We start from the raw sequence: 21,453 nt of genomic DNA, 5'->3' as shown, positions 1-21,453 counted from the left end.
TTTAATTCCAACTTTTGGAAAGCAGAGCAGACAGAGGCAGATCTCTGTGAGCTTGAGGCAGACGTGGTCTACATAGTGAGTCTCAGAGTAGCCAGAGCTATGTAGAGACCCTGTTTGAAAACAAACAAAATTATTATTTATCTGTATGGGTGATTTGCCTGAATGTGTGTCGCTGTACCACGCAGTATATGACACCCTGAAGGACAAAAAGAGAGTGTCAGCCCCTCTAAAACTGAAGCTACAGAAAGTGATGTGCTGCCATGTGGGTGCTGGGAACTAGACCTGAGTCCTGTTCAAGCAAAAGTGCCTTTTAACTGCTGAGCCATTTTTCTACCTTCCCTGCCTCTTCTATGCTGAGCTTCCAGCATAGCCTTTCCTTAGTCTTTAACTACAGATGAATGTACCTCTTGATTGTTTGGGCTTGTATCATTGTACCATATAGATTAAGTACTTCATACCCCCCGCTGTGGGTTGTTAGGTTCATCCATGTAACTGCTAATCATTATTTTCTGGCTGTAGAGTATCTTTTCAGTAAGTATGCCATGACTTTTAAAAAATTGTTTCCTGTTGGTGAAATTGCTTAAAGCATAGTTCCTAGACTATAACACTTACTTTGTGGCTTTTACATTCACAAAACATGTTAACTATCACTGTCTAATTCCAAAGTGTTTGTCACTCCACCAGAAGAAAATTGTGTACCTATTGGCAGTCACTTCCCATTCCCCTCATTCCCTACAAACCACTTTAAAACACTTCATAACAGTGGAATTGCACAACTCATATCCTTTTGTGTCTGACATCTTTCACTTTGAATAATATTTGAGGTTCATACATGTTATAGCATGTTTCATTACTCTATCCCTTTTTCTGTTTGTTTTGTTTTATTTTGTTTTGTTTTGTTTTGTTTTTTGTTTTTTTGAGACAGGGTTTCTCTGTATCCCTGGCTGTCCTGACTAGCTCTGTAGACCAGGCTGACCTTGGATTCACAGAGTTCTGCTTGCCTCTGCCTCCTGAGTGCTGGGATTAAAAGTGTGTGCAACCACTCCATTTTATGACTGTATGATACTGTTATATGGGTATACCACACTTGTTTACCTTATTTATAAGTTGATAGGTACTTTTCAATTTTGAGACTATTTCTCATTTATATGTCATTTTGTACTATCTTTTCAATTCTGTTGGAAATGGATTGTTAATATTTAATGTTTTTCTTATATGTATATAGCAGTTTACATGCCTACCAACTGTGGAAAAATCCTACACCTGTCTATTTCTTTTTTAAAGGTTGTTAATATGATTATTATTGTGTATGCAGGTCAGAGTACAACTTGTAGGAGCTAGTTCTTTCCTTCCCTCTACCTTGTAGGCACTGGGAGTGAACTTGTCAGGTTTGGTGCAAGCACTTTGACTCACTGAGCCATCTCACTGGCCTCCAGACCCTCTTTTTCTTAAAGCTTTTAGTATTTGCAACATGGCTCATATTGTTTATGTTTCTTAAACTTTATTAATAGTTTTTTTTGTCTTCTAGAGAATTACACTTTTGAAAATAAAGTTGTTTAATGTGACTTGCTATATAATGACATTATTTTAAAATTGTATTTAATCCATAGAAAAACCCATTTGAATATTGAAAAGTCAATTCGGAGTCTGGTGAGTTGGTCCTGAGATGAAGAGCACTTCTTGCTCCTTGAGGACCTGGGTTCATGTTGTGTGACAACACTTTCCGAGGAGACTCATACACATGCCTAGTCACCCCAAATAATGAGTCCACAACAGACAGACCAAAGTTCAGCTTGGTGACCAGTGAGTTTTATTGGGGTTACTTACAGGAGCATACATGGCTGAGAGACAGCTGCATCATCAAAGCCCACTTGAGCACAGATGACAACTCTAGAAAGCTGGGAATCTTGAGTACATGACTGGAGATACCTTTGCCAAAGAGTTTGTTGATCTAAACTCTTTAAGGCAACTTGGCTAGTCTTTGCAGCTTGTCTTGTCTGAGAGTGTCTCTCAACAAACTTTCCTTATATAGTCTTGGAGAAAGGGGAACCTAGTCAGTCTGATCAGTTTTAGGAACTTCCTGCAGCTATTTTGAGTTGTTTATCTTTTATGTTAAGGAAGTTCCCTGACAGATGGAATGTTTCTATCTTGAGGAAATTGCTACTTCCGGTCATCCTCATCAAGTGGCTCAGGGTTGCCTGTATGTAATCCAACTTCAGGGACTCTGGCATCTTCTGATGTCCTTCCCTGGGCACCTGCATGCATGTTCACATACCCAGCACAGACACACACAAATACTTAGACATAATTAAAAATATTAATTCTTTTTAAAGCAAAGAAAACTCATTTAAAGGATACAGTTTTGGTTTGTTCTAACAATACTTTTGTTGATCTATATAGGTTGTTGGTACAGAAAACAATAACTCGATTTCGACTGCTCACAGATGCAGTTTGAAAGAGTAGTTTTCATTGGTATTTGCTTTTGAAACTGCTATAAAACGACCTGTGGCTGAGTGATGGTGGTACACGCCTTTAATCCCAGCACTTGGGAGGCAGGGGTAGGTGGATCTCTGAGTTCAAGACCAGTCTGGTTTATAAACAGGGTTCTACACAAAAACCTTGTCTCAAAAAGAAAAAAAAAATCTATGTTTCATACTAAATGATGAAAGATGACTGGTTGATTTTTAAAAAGAGTATGTTACAACTCCGTAACAATTGCATAGAGAACTGGCTTCATTTCTTAGGTATAAAACCAGATACAGATAGAAAGTTGGGGCTAGTAATTCACTTACTCTTGGATTCTTGAATTTGATTCAAAATGGTTCGTACAGCTACTTTGGAAAATGATTAAGTATTTACATGTAAGAATAAATACACACTTAACATACCACAGAGCAGTTCCACTTGTGGATATTTATCTGAGAGAAATAAAACTGAACATGCATACAAAAATCTTTATGAGAAAGCTGCTAGCAATTTCTTTTCAAAATGTGTTAACAACTCAATGGCTTGAATTGGTAAACAGGAACATAATGTTTCTATCTTGCAGTCAAGTAATGAAAAGGAAGAAATAGCCATTTTATGAATCTACATGGATGAATGATCTGTTATTTTTTTGTTGTTCCTAGGTATAGAACCCAGGGAGTCAGACAGGATGAGCAAGAGCTCTGCCATTGAGCCACAGTCCCAGCCCTTTATCTCAGTTGTATTATAATGACTCAAAGAAACTTGACTCAAATGACAACATACTATATGATGTTATTTATGTAACAGTGTTAGAAAGGCAAAAGTATAGGAACTGATTGGTGGTTTCCTGGGAGTGTGGAAAGGTGTTAACTATCAAGGTCACAAAAGTTTTGGGGCTGTTGGTGCTCTTGTTTGTGGTAATGGATATGTAGCTCTCTGTGTTTTTCAGAACTGTATGCTTTATGGAACAAATTTTACTGTATATGAATTATGTTTCAGTAAGCCTGACTTTAAATAAAAGATCCTATCTCAGGGAGGCATTTCTGCACCAGTCACAAATGTTATGTATATAAACTCACAGATATACACATTAATAGTAAAAATGAATCTTTTAAAGAATCTGATGAGGGGTTCATAGAGATGGTTCAGAGGTTAAGAGCACTGGGTTAAACTCCCAGCACCCACATGGTAGCTCACAATCATTTATAAGATCTGGTGCCCTCTTCTGGCCTGCTGGCATACATGCAGGAAGACCACTGTATACATAATAAATCTTTAAAAAAAAAGGATCTGATGAGAAAGACTAATCTACAAACAGTACAATGTTAACTTTATGGGTATATAATGAATGAGGGTCTTGAGTACTTAATTCATGAATGTCAGTAGAAACATCTTGACTATTAGTTTCTCTTCAGTTCTCTAAGACCTTTAGATTAAGAATAACCTGAGTCTGCCTACTCTTCAGTCTTCATGCTTGTCCTCTGAATCTAAATTCTACTTGAACCCCTGTTCACATTAGAGATATTAATTTATAAATAGACATTGATTCTCATACTAATTTGATGACTTTAGTAGGTTTTTTTTTTTTAATTATATTGTGGAACTGGGCCCGGTGTGCTGTTATATAATTCTGCTGTTAGAGGCTGAACCAGGGGGATCACAGGTCTAAAAACTGCCTAGACTACACAAAGAATTCATAGACACCTAAGCAGTCTAGTGAAACATTGTTTCAAAATATAAAGTAAGTTTTAAGAAGGCAAGGGACAGAGTTCCAACTAGTCTTGCCTAACATGTACAAGACCCTGTGTTCAATCCCTAGTGCTGCAAAATTAAAATAATTCAATGGAGGATTTTTTTTCATTCAGTGTAAAGAAAATTGATATGCAATGATAATCTTTGAAGCTCTCAAAGACCATGTATTTACTTCAAGATTTTTTTTAGTTTAGTTGTGTGCATTGAGAGTGAGGTGCGTGTGCCATGGTATTGTGTGGAAGTCATACGACTTTGTAGAGTTCTCTCCTTCCATTCCTGTGTGGATCCCAGAGGTTGAACTCAGGTTGCTAGGCTTATTCAGTAAATACCCTTACCTACTGAGCCTTCACTCCAGCTCAGTCCCTGAGATTTTAATGCAGTTTCCCTATAAATTTATCAAGAGCTTTTTTTTTTTTTTTTTTTTTTTGGTTTTTCGAGACAGGGTTTCTCTGTAGCTTTAGAGCCTGTCCTGGAGCTAGCTCTTGTAGACCAGGCTGGTCTCGAACTCACAGAGATCCGCCTGCCTCTGCCTCCCGAGTGCTGGGCTTTTTAAATTAGATGTTTGTATATCCCAATTATATTTGTTTGCAATATTCCTTTGCTTATGTAGATTTGTAGTAAATTCTTGACATATTTTTGAAAGGCCATCTTTTATTCACAAAAAGGGAAAGGTTATTTTACTTTTTTGCCTCCTGTTAACCTTCCTAACCTATCTGATATGAATACCTAGGAGCCTTCTCTTTGCTGTTAAGGGAGAATGTAAAAGAGCAAGAGGGGGCATTGAAAGCTTCTGGAATTTCTTTCAGTGTCTTTGTGCTGCAGTTTGAAGAATTGCTAATTCTAAGAGAGGTTAATTTTTTTTAAAGCAGCTTCTATGATGGCATCTGGGTATTTGCTTTAATGGTTTGACTATTGTCTGCACTTTTTTTTTTTAAAGACCCTTTAAAGACTTAGGAGTGTGGTTTTGGAAACTAGTCATCTCCTTTATTTTTGTGACATTACCTGTATTGCTACCAAACCAGAGATCTACTTCCAAGGTCATTTACATCCTACTTTGGAAAACCTTTGGTCTGAAGGCAACATCCTGGGACTACAGAACTCTGGGTGAAGGTTGCTCCGGTCCCTTTAAGCGTTCTGTGGGCGTGCAGAGGGCCATTGAGGGTAGGGCAGGCAACTCTTGACAGAGGTGCTTTTGTCCCTGCCCCCGGAGGAGGCGGTTCCCAGCAGCTGACTTGCCAGTGCGGCTGCCTCCCGCCGGCTACCGGGTATTCCTGCTGATCATGCACGGATTTTAGGGCCCGACTTCTCCCTGCTAGGGTAGCGTAAGTGTCAGACTACCGAAAGGGGGCAAGCATCCCGTGCTGGTCCGGAAGTCCTGGTGTACGTACCTCAGGGGACTTAACAGACTTTTCAGAGTCTAAGTCCGGAAAGGAGGGAAAACAATGCCGGCTGCAGTGTGCCAAAGCTGGGGCATCAGCTCTACCTCTGGATGGTGCCAGCAGCCCTGGAGTGTTTGTTTGGATGTGTTGTGTTTAAGTCGTGCTGATGACCTGGCTTTCCCCAGCCTAGTTCCTGCTTGGAGTGAAGAGAGGATTGATTTTTACCAGAATTTAACCTGGTGGGGCAGAATGGGTGGAACTGAATCTAGTGCTCTGGGCCTTGGGTTCTTAGCTTGGAATTTAGAGACCTGGCTAGCCTTCCTGCATGAGTAAGCTTTAGGTTTTCAGTCTCCTTGGTAGTGTTGAGCAGTAATTCTCAAAGTTGACCTAATTCTCAGCGGCTTCAGCTCTCCATCTCCCAGAGGCCTATGTTGGTATCCAGTATCCCTTTCAGAAACATTGACAGCAATCATCCAGGGAGAGTCCTGCTAACCCTCTTTCCTGCTGATAGAATAGCATAATATAACTGGTGCAGCTCTTTACCTGTCTTGGTCTCTGAGGTCATCCAGAACAAGTAAAACAACTATGACTGAAGTTTAGTGAGATAACTTGCTAGAAAAGCAGTTCAGTGCAGAGAGTATACAAGCAAGATATTTAACATTTATTACTGGAGACATCTGGAGACAGTGAAGGTGTGTGTTTGTTAGAGGACAGTGTTAACATTTTTGTTACTTCCACATAGATGAGATTCTTTTGGGCATTGGACAAGTAATAATAATCTTAAATATTCTATGACATTTACATAATTTTTACTTTTTTTAGTCCATGTGCCCTTCCTAGATGTGGTTTGAGTAAAGATCTATAAACATATATTCATTTTTTTGTTTTATAATTACTGTCTTTTTAAAAAAAATGAGTATCATTGCATGTCAGTGATCATTTAAAAGGTTTAATTTTTTTAATTTTTAGAGCACTTACATGTTAGGGGTTGTGAACATGTGCATGTCACAGCCTGTATGCAGATGCCAGAGGACAGTTTGCAGGAGTTGGCTCTTTCCTTACATCACGTGGATCCCAGGGTCATCAGGTCTCATCAGGCTTGACAACAAGTACATTTATACACTGAGCCATCTTGCTGGTCTGGTTTATAATTTTTTTTGTTTTGTTTGTTTGTTTGTTTGCTTTTGAGATTGGTGATATTGGTATGATACCCAGGCTGGCTCTCAAACTTTTGGAATCAAGCCTCTTGTCTTAACCTTCCAGATAGCTGGAACTACAGGCATAAAGGCTAGGGATTATGCTTTGGGTGACCAGAATCTTCCATCAAGCTTCTCATACTCATCCTGTGATTCTGCAGTAGCGTTTTCTTAGCCTGAGACAGAGTCCAGGAATGCTAATCAAATTCAGAGCTCTTGTATTGTGATAGTAAAGGACTTTGTAGGTCAAGAGCTTGGAAATTTGCCATAGAAGAGTTGAACTGCCAACAATTCTTTCCAAGTATAATGCAAAACCAAGCTGTTTACTAGCTCTGTGGTTATTGTAGACTGTCATTACAATAGGAATTTAAAATAAAAGGATACCACACTTGAGCACTTGGGTAGCTGGGGAAGAGTATGTACTGTAAAGCAGGAGCAAGTTCTAAGCCCAGCTTCAACATTATTTACCACATAATCCCTCTGTGCCTTATTTTTAGGTGGTTGAAGAATACTATATTGCTGGAGCTTATATACATATAAATATGTATGTGTGTGTATATATATACACACACTAAACTAAAAAATGAACTGAAAAATAAAATGAAATTTATTCTAAGTTCTGCCTTTACGTATAATCTTAAAAAATTCTTAACCTCGGGTTTAAAAGTAAGCAATTATGTGTAAACCTTTACTAACAACAGTGCAGACTGTGTCATATTTGAGATCTTTGGAGATAATTTAGATATATCTGTATAAAATGAATAATTCTTTGGTAGAACAAAATTCTTTTCATTGACCTCTTTACCTTTGGCTCAGCTATAGGTGGTGGTAGAATCTCCTAGGTACATTGAACCCCTTGAAATTTCTCAGTATTTTTCTAGGGCCCAGACCATAGGAGTCACAGCACATGTGGTGTGTCTTTCAGGAGAGTTTTGTTACTTTTAAAACAAACTGTTACTTTAATAACATCTTTGTGGTTTTTGTATCTAAAATCCAGAGCCCTCTGTTTACCCCAGTGTTACAGTTTAGCTATTTGAACGTGCTCCCCACCTGTACCCCTTGGAGATCATCCTGTGGTCTAAAACAGACTCATACTTCTAGCTTCTCTTCCACTCCCCAAAGGCAACTCAGATCTCTCGTTTTTCCCCCTACTCTTAGATAGTCTGAAGCCTCCCTCTCTGCATTAGACTTTACCCTTAGCTCTCACCTCCTTTAGCTGCAAAGACTTGCTGATTCTTTCTCTGTAATATAACTCCCTTCAGTATCCCTGCCGACTCTTTCCATTCCTGTTGATAAGACCTTTAGCTCTGGCTCCTGGAGGAGTATTGTAATCATTTCCTATCAAAACTCTACTTTCGTCTTGTATGGTGCTACAGCCTGTAATCTCACCACTTTGGAGGTAAAACAGAAAAGCTGGGAATTGAAAACCAGACTGAGATACATGTCTCAAGCTAAAAACAAACCACCCCACAAATGAAACCTTCTACTTTCTCTACTTTCTAATTTGTTCTAGTAAGTGCCTTTTAAAAAGATTTTAGTTATTAATCGTTAATTCTATGCTCTGACCTTAATCTCTCTGGTTTTATACTTAGGGTCTCTGTATATGTGATTAGTAATCTCCAAGGCTTTGCCTTTAATGTTTCCTAAACATAAAATTATTTTTTCCACCTGTTCCTCCCCCACTTTAGACAGAATCTTAACTGTGTAGCCCATGCTATCCTCAAACTCACAATCTTCTTTTTGCTGCAGTTTTTCCCAGATGTTGAAATCACAGGTGTTTACCACCATTCCTTGTTAATATTCATTTTTAAAAATTTCATCTACCATTCTCACTGACAATGCCAAATGCCATGAAGTTGTCACTGACAGTCTGCCCCTTCTTTATGACTCTTTCTGCATATGGTGTATTTTACTCTATGTTGGAGCTGTTTGTTGATCTGTCTTTCTTGTACATCATGGTTTATCTTCTCAGGACTTTTGTTACTAGACTTGCTTAGTTTTTGTGTAGCCATCACAATTTAAGAACATTTCCATTACTTCCAAAAGAGGCCAAGGGACATAACTCAGTGGTAGAGTGCTTGCCTAATATGTTTGACCAACCCGTACTCTCTCCCCCTTACCACCAAGAAAACCAGAAAATACTTTGGGAATTTCTGTTATCTCCAAAGAAACTAATCTTATTTTAAAAAACAAACAACAACAACAGCAAAAAATGCTCTATGCCAACTGGTCACACCTTTAATCTCAGCACTTGGGAGGTAAGGCAGATAGATATCTGAGTTTGAGGCTATCCCCCTCTATAGATCCAGTTCCAAGACAGCCAGGGATACACAGAAAAATCCTGTCTCAAAACAAAACAATAAAAACAAAGACAAAAACAAACAAACAAAAAAAAAACAGGAAAAGAAAATGTTCTATTAGCCAGGCCCACACCTGCAAGCACCTTTAATTCTAGCTAGCAGGAGGCAGAGGCAGGTGGATGTCTATGAATTTGAGGACAGCCAAACAACCTGTCTTGTGGGGAAAAAAAGAAGAAAAAGAAAAAAGTTCTATTAATAGAATTAAGTAGTAGGCATCTGATCAAAGAAGGGACTTTTTAACTCCTTTCTACATCCATGATAACCCAAGAAAAATCATTTTTTGTCATGAGACTACTTGGTTATTAGTTAATGAGTGTCTACCCTCTACTTTTATCCGTCTAGGAACTACTTTTAACTCCAGGAAAAGTGGAAGCACGATGGGAGATGACAGTGAGTGGTTGAAACTGCCAGTTGATCAGAAATGTGAGCACAAGGTAAGACTTTTAGAATTTAAATTTTATTGTTATTGTTTTGTTAGCATTTATTATTACCTTGCTTAAGATATCAAACATCGATAACATGTTATTTTATGCCATTAGAAATAGGAGTCCAGGGCTGAAGAGATGGCTCAGCGGTTAAGAGCACTGCCTATTCTTCCAAAGGTTCTGAGTTCAATTCCCTTTTTAATAGTTTTTTTTTAATTTATTTAACTTTATTTTATGTTCATTGGTATGACGATGTCAGACTCTCTGAAACTGAAGTTACAGACAGCTGCAAGCCGCTATGTGGGTGATGGGAATTGAACTCAGGACCTCTGGAAGAGCAGCCAGTGCTCTTACCCACTGAGCCATCTTTTTTTTTTTTTTTTTTTTTTGGTTTTTCGAGACAGGGTTTCTCTGTAGTTTCTAGAGCCTGTCCTGGAACTAGCTCTTGTAGACCAGGCTGGCCTCGAACTCAGAGATCCGCCTGCCTCTGCCTCCCGAGTGCTGGGATTAAGGCGTGCGCCACCACCGCCCAGCTCCACTGAACCATCTTGCCAGCCCCTTTTTAATAGTTGTTTTAATTAAAGTTTAGGATTTTAGTTTTGATTTTAGATGCTTAAAAACAGAGTTGGAGAGATGGCTTGGTGGTTAAGAGCGCTTGCTGTTTCTGCAGAAATCCTGAGTTTGGTTCCTAGCACCTATTTCAGGTTGCTTTCAATCACTTGTAACTCCAGCTCCAAGAAGTTTGATGCCCTCTTCTGACCTCCATGTCACCTGCATACACATGTGCTTATATACTCAAGACAGACAGACACACAGAAATAAAGTTAAATTTTTAAAAATAAATAACTAAATACATAAAAGAATCTTGTAATAGATTAAACAGTTTTCTGTCTTTAGAAAAGTCTTTTCTGGAGCTGGAGAAATGGTCTCAGCACTAAGAGCAATGCTCTTCCAGAGGTCCTGAGTTCAGTTCCCATCAACCACATGGTGGCTCACAGCCATCCCCTCTTCTGGCATAAAGCTGTACATGCAGACAGAGCACTTCTATACATAAAATAAATCTTTATAAAAAGAAAAGTTCTTTTATATGAGCATAGCCCCTGCTGTAAAATACATGTAAACAAATATCTTCTCTTTTTCAATCATACATTGTCCCGTTTCTCTCTCTGATCTAATTAGTATTGAGAAACATCTAATTGTTTATTAGTGTCTAAAGTGCAAATTAATTTGGTTGTCTCACAGTCTTAACTTTTTGCTTATACTCTCCCAAATCATTTCAGTTTCAGTTAGTGCTCTGAGAATAAGCAGAATCTTTCACAGCCCTAGGTGAGCTGGCCCTTTGAAATCCTTACTAGCTTTATATCATGTTCCTTTTTCCTTACTCCTTTTCTTCCTCCCTCTCTCTCTCTCTCTCTCTCTCTCTCTCTCTCGCTCTCTCGCTCGCTCTCTCTCTCTCACCCCCGCTTTTCTCCTTCCCTCCCCTCCCTCTCCTCTCTCCTTTCTTTTCCTTCCTCCCTCCTTCTCTGTCTCTCTCTTCCCCTTCTTGTTAAGTCTCATGTAGTCCAGATTGGCCTCATACTCTGCATGTAGTTGAAAATGATCTTGAAGTTTTGATCCTCCTTGCCTGGTATTAAAGACGTGTTCTACTGCTCCTGGTTTTATGTGGTGTTGGGTATTGAATCCAGGATTTTGTGCATGCCATGCAAGCACTATACCAACTTAGCTACATTCCTAGCCCTCTCTTTTCTTTGTAAGAGTAGGAATAACCCTGAGCATGCTTATATAATCCCAGCATTTGAAAAGTAGTGGCAGTAGCTGCATGTGGTGACTCACACCTTTTTTCTTTTTTTCTTTTTTTTTAGTTATAAATTGATTGGCCCATTAGTTCAGGCTTCTTGCTAACTCTTATAACTTATATTAGCCCATTATTCTTGTCTGTGTTAGCCATGTGGCTCGGTACCTTATTCAGTGAGGCAGTCACCTCTTGCTTCTTCTGTGGATGGGTCACCACGACTGTGGACCAAGCTTTCTTATTCCCAAAATTCACTGTTCTCATTAACCCACCTCTACTTCCTGTCTGGTTGTCCTGCCTATACTTCCTGTCTGGCTACTGGCCAATCAGCGTTTATGTAAAATACAGTTGACAGAATATAGATCATTGTCCTACACCATTTCCCCCTCTTTAAAAAAAAAAAAAAAAAAAGAACTCTGACTCTAATATTCTTTGTTTAGCTTTTCTCCTGATCATTAGCCATAACAATTTGTATACAGCATTCTAAACAAAGGAAAATATCCATAGTCCATTTTTGCAGAATGTGGGTGCAGTTTTCCAGGCTACTTCCTGCTGGTTGGGATGCTGATAATCTTATGGGGACCTAAAGAAAATTTAGAATTATGGCAGACTGGAGTATCATGTGAGGCTTGATCATCTCAGGCAGCAGTCTTGAATCTGTTCTGGATATAGAACTCAGACATCCAAGCCATCTGTTCCTACCAGAGATTTCTCAGGTGATCTTCCTTGATCAAACCTGATTTTTCTTAACTCAGAATGAATCCATGTAGAAGAAATGGCAGGCTGTGTCCCGCCACCCGGCTAGCTTTACCCAAAATAATTACACAGAAACTGTATTCATTTAAATACTGCCTGGCCCCTGGCCCGTTATCTGTAGTTTATTATTGGTTGATTCCCGTATCTTGCTTTAACCCATATTTAGTAACTTATATAGCACCACGAGGGGTGGCTTACCAGGAGAGATCTTAACCTGCGTCCATCTCAGAGAGGAGAATCATGGTGACTCACTATGGCAACTGCCTGAAGCGTCTCCCCACTCCTGCTACCCAGCATTCTGTTCTGTCTACTCCGCCTACCTAATTTTCTGTTCTCTTAAAGGGCCAAGGCAGTTTTCTTTATTAATTAACCAATGAAAGTAACATAGACAGATAACTCTCCTCCATCAAATCCACAGCCTCTCATTTTCTATGGAAACAAACGCAAAACATCTTCTCCAAAGAAATAGATCTTTTAACTTCAATTTTCAATTTTCATTTACAAAATATTTGTTTTATTAATCCAGTAGCATTTATATTTAAATGTCTTTTAGCAGCTGTTGCTTCTTCCTCAGCTGTCAAGCAAGCAATTCAAAGACAACATAATAATATATAGTATCCAGACTCTGTGTATTTTTCATCTTTACGTGGCTTTATTTTAACCTATGCTTCTTTTATTTTTACTTCCTGGCATTTTTGAGACAGGGTTTCTGTGTATCTTTGTCCTGGAACTCACTCTGTAGACCAGGCTGTCCTTGAACTCACAGAGATCTGTCTGCCTCTGCCTCCCAAGCATTGGGATTAAAGGCGTGTGCCACCACACCTTGAACTCATAGCAGTCTGCCTGTCTGTGGGTGACTCACACCTTTAACCTCATCAAAGGCGGATGTATGTCTGTGAGTTCCAGGCTAACCTGGGCTATATAGTGAGGTCCATGCCATCCAGAGTTAAATATTAAGACCCTGCCTCAAAAACAGTTTAGAAAAACAAGAAAGAAAAGAAAAAGAGTTCAAGGATAGCCTTAGCTGTGTAGGGAAACCTTGTCTAAAAAATTTTGTATGGGGGTGTGTGGGGGGAAGGCAGGGTTTTTCTGTGTAGTCTGGTTGTCCTGGAATTTGTTCTGTAGACCAAGCTGGCCTCAAACTCAGAGATTCGCTTGCCTCTGCCTCCCAAGTGCTGGGATTAAAGGTCTGCACCACCACCACCCTGCCCTGGGTAAACTTTTTAAAAATATTTTTATGGTTTAACTTTATTTTTATGTGCATTGGTGTGAAGGTGTTAGATCTTCAGATCTTCAGACAGTTGTGAGCTGCCATGTGGGTGCTGGGAATTGAACCCGGTCCTCTGGAAGAGCAGTCAGTGCTCTTAACCACTGAGCCATCTCTCCAGCCCCTGGGTAACTTTTTAAAGCCAAGAAAAAAATGAGGCTTTTATTCTACATATTTACATATTGCCATGTCCCTTTTTCTTTGTAGAACTTAACATTGCTAATTTTAAGTTTATTTGTATGTTTTTATGTTACTTTTAAGGGATTACAAAATTTGAGAGAAAACCGTAAAGTAAGATTTATTTTCAAAGGACTCTATCTGTGGTTCCTAGCCACATTTACTTGGGCAGAGCATCATGGCAGGAGGAGCTTCTTACCTCATAGCAGTTACAAACAGAAAATGAGAATATATGCAAAGGGGCCAGGGCAAGGTATAGCACTCCCAGAATAGACCTCGAGTGACATTTCCTTCAGCTAGCTCCTACCTGTTAAAGTTTTCATAACCTCCCAAAATAGCCATATTATCTGGGTTCCCAGTATTCAACTCACAAGCCTATGATAGAGATTTCATAGTCAAACAATAACAGTTGCTGTTTTTTTTTCTCTCCTGATGGAATGTAAACCCTACACATTGAGGTGGTATTAATTTTTATCTATTAAATACCTGTTAAGTAAATTAATAATAATATAAATCCTCAATAGAGGTATCTGAAATTAAGTAAATAGCAAGTTGTTACTAAAGCTTGACAGTGTGAAACTGACTAATCATCACACAGACAAGACCTCACATACTGGGAAGTGGGCAGTTCCATCAGGGTGGTTTCTGATTTTTCAGTTACCATATCTTTTTATAATACTCAGATATAAATTGAGAAACATTTGTAATGACTTGAGGGTTGTATTTTATTTTACTTTTTCTTTTCTTTTCTTTTCTTCCCCCGAAATGAGGTTTCTTTGTGCAACAGTCCTGGCTGTCCTGGACTTTTGTAGACCAGACTGGCCTCAAACTCACAGATATCCTCCTGCTTCTGCCTCCCAATCCTGGGACTAAAGGCGGGCGCCACCATTACCTGGCAGTACTTTATCTTTAAATTAAAAAAAAAATTGTGTCTGCACCACATATACGGACCTCAGGGGACAACATTGGAAAGGTTCTCTGTTTATTGTGAGATGAACGCAGGAATCAAACTAAGGTCACCAGACTTGTACAACATGTGTCCTTACTCACTGAGCCTCCTCTCTGGGCTGCTGTAGATTTTTAGATAGCCTTGGCAAAATATTCTTAAGGTTATTGAAGCTGGACATGGTGACACGCATCTTTGATTCCAGCACTAGGGAGGCAGAGGTAGACGGATCTCTGTGAATTCAAGGACAGCCTGGTCTACATAGTGAGTTCCAGAGAGAGACCCTATTTCAAAAACCAAAACCAAAACAAATTGTTTATTTACTACTCTTTTCTTGAAAATTTTCTGAACTCCTTTCTTTTTTAAGAAAAACAGGTATTTTGTTTAAATTTTCTGGTATGGAATATTCTTTTACTTCTCCAGATTATCACTGAATACTATCATTAACCCTGTTTCAAAATGCTAATTTTCTTTTAGCTCTGGAAAGCAAGATTAAGTGGATATGAAGAGGCCCTGAAGATCTTCCAGAAAATAAAGGATGAAAAAAGCCCTGAATGGTCCAAATACTTAGGATTAATCAAAAAATTTGTCACTGATTCCAACGCAGTGGTTCAGTTGAAAGGACTAGAAGCTGCACTTGTCTATGTTGAAAATGCCCATGTTGCAGGAAAGTAAGTAGTTTCTTAATATTCTGTAAATGTCTCTGTTTAGTGCTACATAGGTAAATGTTTGTGTATTTGTAGAGCCTCTACTATAGTTTTAAAATATTCTAATAGTCTTTCTGTATCTTTAATTAGTCTAAATGGTACATGAAATCTCTAAAGTAGAATAAATGTTTATTTCCTTGTGTTTGGGTACATGTGAACATCAGAGGACAACTTGTGGGAATGAGTTCTTTCACTGACCACTATGTGAGTACCAGAGATCAAACTTAGGTCCGCAGGTGTCTTCATACGCTGAGTCATCTAACTGCCCCTGTTTGTCCTCTTAAACTTTTTAGAAGTGGTTAATGTGAGGCCATTGTGAAGGACATGTCAGAGCCTCGCTGAAGACAGGAGGGCATTATGGAAGACTTCTCTTGAAACTTAGAGTCACTGAACTGGAGAGATGGCTCAGTGTCTAAAAGCACTGACTGCTCTTCCTATTACCCACATGAGAACTCACAACTATCTGTAACTTATAGATCTGATACCCTCACACAGACATACATGCAGGCAAAACAACAATGCACATAATAAAAAATAAATATAAAAAATAATTAGTTAAAAAAACCAAACTTACTAGGGTTTTTTTTGTTTGTTTGTTTTTTGTTTTTATAATTTTGCTTTCCCCTCCAAGATCTTCTGTCTCTTGGGGCAGTGACCTCTACTCTGTTTCCTGGCCTATTTGACTTTAGATGTGGATGGCTTCCACTCATTCACTTTTCTATACTGCCTAGTCTTTATGTTATCAGTGAGAAAGAACTTCTATATATAAACTGTTGAGACCTTTAACTATACAAGAAAGATGTGTTTACTTCAAAGAGCATGCTAGTGAACATCATCAGTTTGAGGAGTTTGACAGTTTGGTTAACGAGAACCAACAATAATAAAATGATCACTTTTATATTTCATTTTTCTTTTCATATTAGAAACTGCTTTTTTGACATGCTCCCTGTAGCCCTAACCTGTTTTGTTCCTTTTGCTCTGAGAATTATTTAATTACAAGGCACTCACTGCAATAAAGTTACTACAGTGTTCTGCTAAGAAGTTGAGGAGTCTTTCCTTATTAAAGATATATTCCCCCATTGTGTAAATAAATTGTCTTAAAAATGTCTAAAATAACGTCAATATTTGAAAAAGCAAGCATTCTATAATCCTATTACTAGCCCAAAAGACCAGCTTTCAATGTTACCCACCAGGGGTCAAAAAAAACCTCCACAGTGTAGCAAAACTGAACTTAAGAGTTTTCTGTCTGAGGAGTAAAGACTCAAATACATGATCTGAGGGTCATTCCTTTATTATTCTGCAGCTCTAGTTCCCTTGCTATAACTGTCTTCTAATTCTCATTGGTCCGTTCGTTTTTCTGTTTCAGTTCTCTCTTGCTTCTTTGTTCACCTAGCTTAAATACATTTCTTTTTTTACAGGAGGCTTGAAGCAATAAGAAAAAAGTTATAAGAATTACATCTCATTGGTCATAGCACAGTCCTTGGGGAAACAATAAGGACAGAGCCATTTACCATGGCAACACAAGTTTTCAAGGTTTCTAGTTTAATAATGACCAGAGGCCGGAGGCATAGTACCTGATGAGTCAAGCTGCAAGACATAGGTCTTTACCAGCCAGACTTGGCACGCAAAGAATTGGCATGATTTTTTAGGTTGCTTTCTATTAATAATCTTGGTTAGATATCTGCAACTCTGACTGTGTGCATATCTATAAAGTTTTTAACTTATGGTTCATTTACATAAACATTCAGTCTAGTTTGAACTTTCTCTGAGATAAAAAATGAGCTAATTGTGTGTAGTTTGAGTAAATGGAACAAAGCAGTCTTTTAAGTGTCTTTATATTTCTCTTGGGACAATAGATTTAGTTATGAAGCATATCATAGTATATTTTCTATATATCAAAATTTTACAGCTTAATGAGAAGTCATCTTCATGACCACCCATGGATATATGTGCCCATAAGATTGAGATGCAATCATGAGATTGCATATACATATCATATGCGATTACACACTATAGTGTAGGTATTGGGGAGACACTGTAGCTGCTTTTGCACATGTGAAATTCCAGACAGAAGCAACAGTTTCCAGAGTTGGTGGTCCCACAGGCCTTTCCCAGATGGAATTCTCCTCCATCAGAGAACCATTCCTCTGGGGGATTGACATCTGAATACTAGGTGTCACCTGCTGCAACTCCCACAGCCTCTGACATAATTCTGAAGTGTATGTTTGTATAATCCCGTATAAGACAGGCACACATGCACACACTCTAAAGAAGGTCTGCAAGGATAGATGTAGTTTCTCTGTATCATAAGGTTGCAAGAAATGGCTGGGCAGTCATAGCTTAGGCTTTTAATCCCAGCACTCAGGAGGCAGAAGTAGATGGATCTCTGTAAGTTCAAGGCCAGCCTGGTCTACAAAGTGAGTTCCAGGACAACCAGAGTTGTTACACAGAAAAACCCTGTGTCAAAAAACAAAAACAAACAAGATTGTAAGGAGTATTTAAGAAAAGTTTTCAATTGAATTTTCTACACTTACAAAATGAAATTATAATGAGGTATGTCTTTTGTGGATTGTTTACAGTTCATCTTTTTTTTTATTTAAACATCCTTGCATGTGGCATTTACAGAACCACAGGAGAAGTTGTATCAGGTGTTGTAAGTAAAGTCTTCAACCAACCTAAAGCCAAAGCCAAGGAGTTGGGCATAGAGATTTGCCTCATGTACATAGAGATTGAAAAAGGAGAGTCTGTACAAGAAGAGCTCTTAAAGGGCCTGGATAATAAGAACCCCAAGATCATAGTGGCCTGTACAGAAACACTAAGGAAAGCCTTAAGGTAAGTTTTAGTTCTTTTAATATGCCGACTGAATTTAAGCTCCAGGTATAAACAGAAATGGGGACTGTTGAACTTGTAATTTCATCCTTCAGGCATGTTGTTTGGTTATTTTCTCTAAATTCCTTCCCACTGAAAGTGAGAAGGGAACATTGCTGTCTTATTTGAGAATTGGCTTTTTTTGTAGAAAAGCATTCCCAATATTTTTAAGCAGTTTTCACTTGTTAGCTATAAAGACATGTTTGTATGGGTGTGTGGGGCAAAACTTTGTTTGAGGCCTTTTTGGTAAACATCAAAAATAAGTTGTTCTACAGTTGGTCTGATATAAAAATAATAACTTATATATGCTGTGTGTTCAGTCCTAGAATTCTTACTGAAAACTGAATTTCTTTATATATATATACTGACCTTTCAGAGATGAGTGGCTAAGATTTGGTAGAGTGTTCTGACTTTGGTAAATCAGTAGTTCTGATTAAGTAGACTCCTCCTCCTCTTCCGTAGGAGGAGTATCATTACATCCCAAATCTAAGCAATTCTTCAGTCTCATATCCTGTTATTGTACAATGTTAGCTACTTTAGAAAGTGTACTAATGAACTCTCAGGATGAAGATCGTTCCTTTGCAACTCTTGTAATTTGGTTTATGACTCACGTCTTGGAGACAGTTATCTTAACATGTTTATTTTATATGAAAGTATTGGCATTCTTCAATTTTGTTTAATCTTGATTTATGTTCTCTTTTGCCTGATTTTATCTAGATTTTTGTGTGATAAAAATTTCCTTTTTTAAGTTAAATTATATTTATTACTGCATGTGTATACAATGCATGACTGGGAGTGCGGTGCCAGGGCTATGTGTAGAGGACAGGCATCAGGACAACTTTAAGGAGTCAATTTTCAGGTCAGGCAAGTGCTTTAAACCCACTGCACATCTTACTTTCACATCCCAGTAAAAGTTTCTTTATTACTATTCTTTTATACTATATATAGTAAGCATGTGGAGTTTTGTCTTTTGGCTTTGTTTTGTTTTCGAGACAGGGTCTCTACCCTTAGCACAAGCTGGTCTTAGACTCTTGGCATCTCTTCTAACTCTGTCTCTGAAGTGCCAAGATTACAAGCATAAGTCACCATACTTGGCAGAATGTGTAAATAATTGTCTCATTTTTGCCATTTTAGAAAGTTTTCATTTTAAGCCACAAACACTAACTACTCTAGATATTGCCAGCCTGCCCTCACCTGTGTGCTCAATAAAGTGTTCGTTCGCTCTTTCCTTCCTTCCTTCCTTCCTTTCTTCCTTTCTTTCTTTCTGGCTTTAGAGATGGCTCAGAGATTAAGAGCACTGGCTGTTTTTCCAGAGGTCCTGAGTTCAGTTCCCAGCAACCACATGGTTGCTCACAACCATCTATAATGAGAGCTGTATGTGCCAAAAGAACATTGTATGCATAATAAATAAATACATCTTTTTTTAAAAAGTAGAATAAGGGGGCTGGAGAGATGGCTCAGCGGTTAAGAGCATTGCCTGCTCTTCCAAAGGTCCTGAGTTCAATCCCAGCAACCACATGGTGGCTCACAACCATCTGTAATGAGATCTGGTGCCCTCTTCTGGCCTGCAGGCATACACGCAGACAGAATATTGTATACATAATAAAAAAAAGTAGAATAAGAAATTTAATGAATTTGCAGACTCTGCTTGTACCAGTAGATTTTTGTTCTAATTTTTTATGTGTTTTATCTGTATGCATGTATGTGTACTATGTATATTATACTGCTTATAAATTAAGAATTTCTGTTTTATAGACTTGTATACTATAGTAATTTTACCTTTAAACTGACTAGGAGAACAAGGATAGGAAAGAGTAAGTTCTATTTATATCCTTTACATAATCATTATTTGCAGTATCTGTATAGTCATTATTATTTTCAGTGTCTAGGGAAAAGAAATCTGGGAACTCCCATGTCCTAGAAAGGCATACTCTAGCCTTCTTATTGATGGTGATGGGCTGTAGTCTACCTTTGTAATTGTTGTGTGTTTTTTTTCCTAAAGTGTTTCAGAATGTGAAGTAGTGTTTTAGGACTTACAGACGACACTGCTTGTTTCAAGGTGCCATAGCCTCCTAGAGCTATCATTAGTGACAGCTTTAGGAGGCAAAAAATACATTCTGTCATCTCTACAACAGGTTTTTTGAGTTTTGTTCTGTTTTGGGTTCTTTTTGCGTGTGTGGGGGGCTGTTGAGACAGGTTTCTCTGTAGCTTTGGAGTCTGTCCTAGAACTGGCTCTCTAGACTAGGCTGTTCTCAAACTCACAGAGATCCACCTGCCTCTGTCTCCCAAGTGCTGGGATTAAAGGCTTGTGCTCCACTGCCCGGCTCCTACAACAGGCTTCTAGAGACCTTTTTTTTTTTTTTTTTTAAACTTTCATTCATTCTTTCATTTTTTAGTGTTTTGATCAAGGACTCAGGTAGCTCCTGCTTGCCTGAAACTTGCTATGTAGCTGAGGATGACCATGAACTCTGATCCTCCTCCTCCTACCTCTCAAGTACTAAACTTACAGGTGTGTGCTAAGATACCTAACTTTTTTTCTATCATGTTTACTATCAAAATTAGATTTTTGTTTTGTTCATGTGTCTATTTTCCATGTGGACTTGCTTCATCTCTTTTATTCTATCTTTTAAAAATGGGTCATGATAGAGAAACAAAAATGCATTAGATGAAACCATTACAATGTATTTCTTTTGTTCATTTGTTTTTCACTGGTACTGGGAATTTTACCCAGAACTTCACATGTTAGACAAGAATTTTACCTGTGACATACATTCCCGTCCAGAAATAGTAATGAAAGAAAGCATCTGCCTTTTGTTGTCTGTACTTTAGGAATATGTAAGATATCTTGAGTATTAGGTTCTTCAGGCACCAAGTTAAATAATTCTCAAAAAAAGTGATTTAAGAGCACTATAATTTCTCATCTGTCCTTTAGTCTTGTAGGTCAGCTGAATTAAGATAAAATGTTATTTTTCTAATAATATGAAGTAGTTGTGTTCCTTTATTTGTGGGTTTGGGGCTGGAGAAATGGCTCAGCGGTGAAGAGAACTTGGTTCTCGTGCAGATGACTAGGTTCAGTTCCCAGCACCGACATGGTGTCTTTACAGATAATTCCATAATTCCAGTCCTAGGGAATCTGACCCTCTTCTCACATCCTCAGGCACTAGACACACACTTGGTACAAATTATACATGCAGGCAAAACACTCATACACATAAAAATAAAATCGATCTGAAAGAGTACTTTTTTATTTTGTTCATTTTGTTCTCTAGAAATTTCTATGTAGCCCAACCTGGCCTCAGATTCTTGATCTTCCTATTAATATGTGATTACAGGTGTGACCCACCACACTTGATTTTTAAAGT

At 38.3% G+C, this 21,453-nt stretch overlaps 1 protein-coding gene across 1 annotated transcript in view; it reads left to right on the top strand.

Annotated features, from left to right (window-relative positions):
* Positions 1-21,453, top strand: part of Ckap5 (cytoskeleton associated protein 5) — a 95,649-nt gene that overhangs the window by 9,099 nt on the left and 65,097 nt on the right. The window contains 3 exon segments of the mRNA XM_038331140.2: positions 9,496-9,587; positions 14,994-15,187; positions 17,849-18,055. Of these exon segments, the coding sequence (XP_038187068.1) occupies positions 9,531-9,587; positions 14,994-15,187; positions 17,849-18,055 (458 nt within the window). The 5' untranslated portion in view covers positions 9,496-9,530.

This window comes from Arvicola amphibius, chromosome 5 (genome assembly GCF_903992535.2).
Source record: "Arvicola amphibius chromosome 5, mArvAmp1.2, whole genome shotgun sequence".
Classification (NCBI taxonomy): Eukaryota; Metazoa; Chordata; class Mammalia; order Rodentia; family Cricetidae; genus Arvicola; species Arvicola amphibius.
Note: the sequence above shows the minus strand (reverse complement) of the source record. Positions and strands in the feature narration are given on the sequence as shown.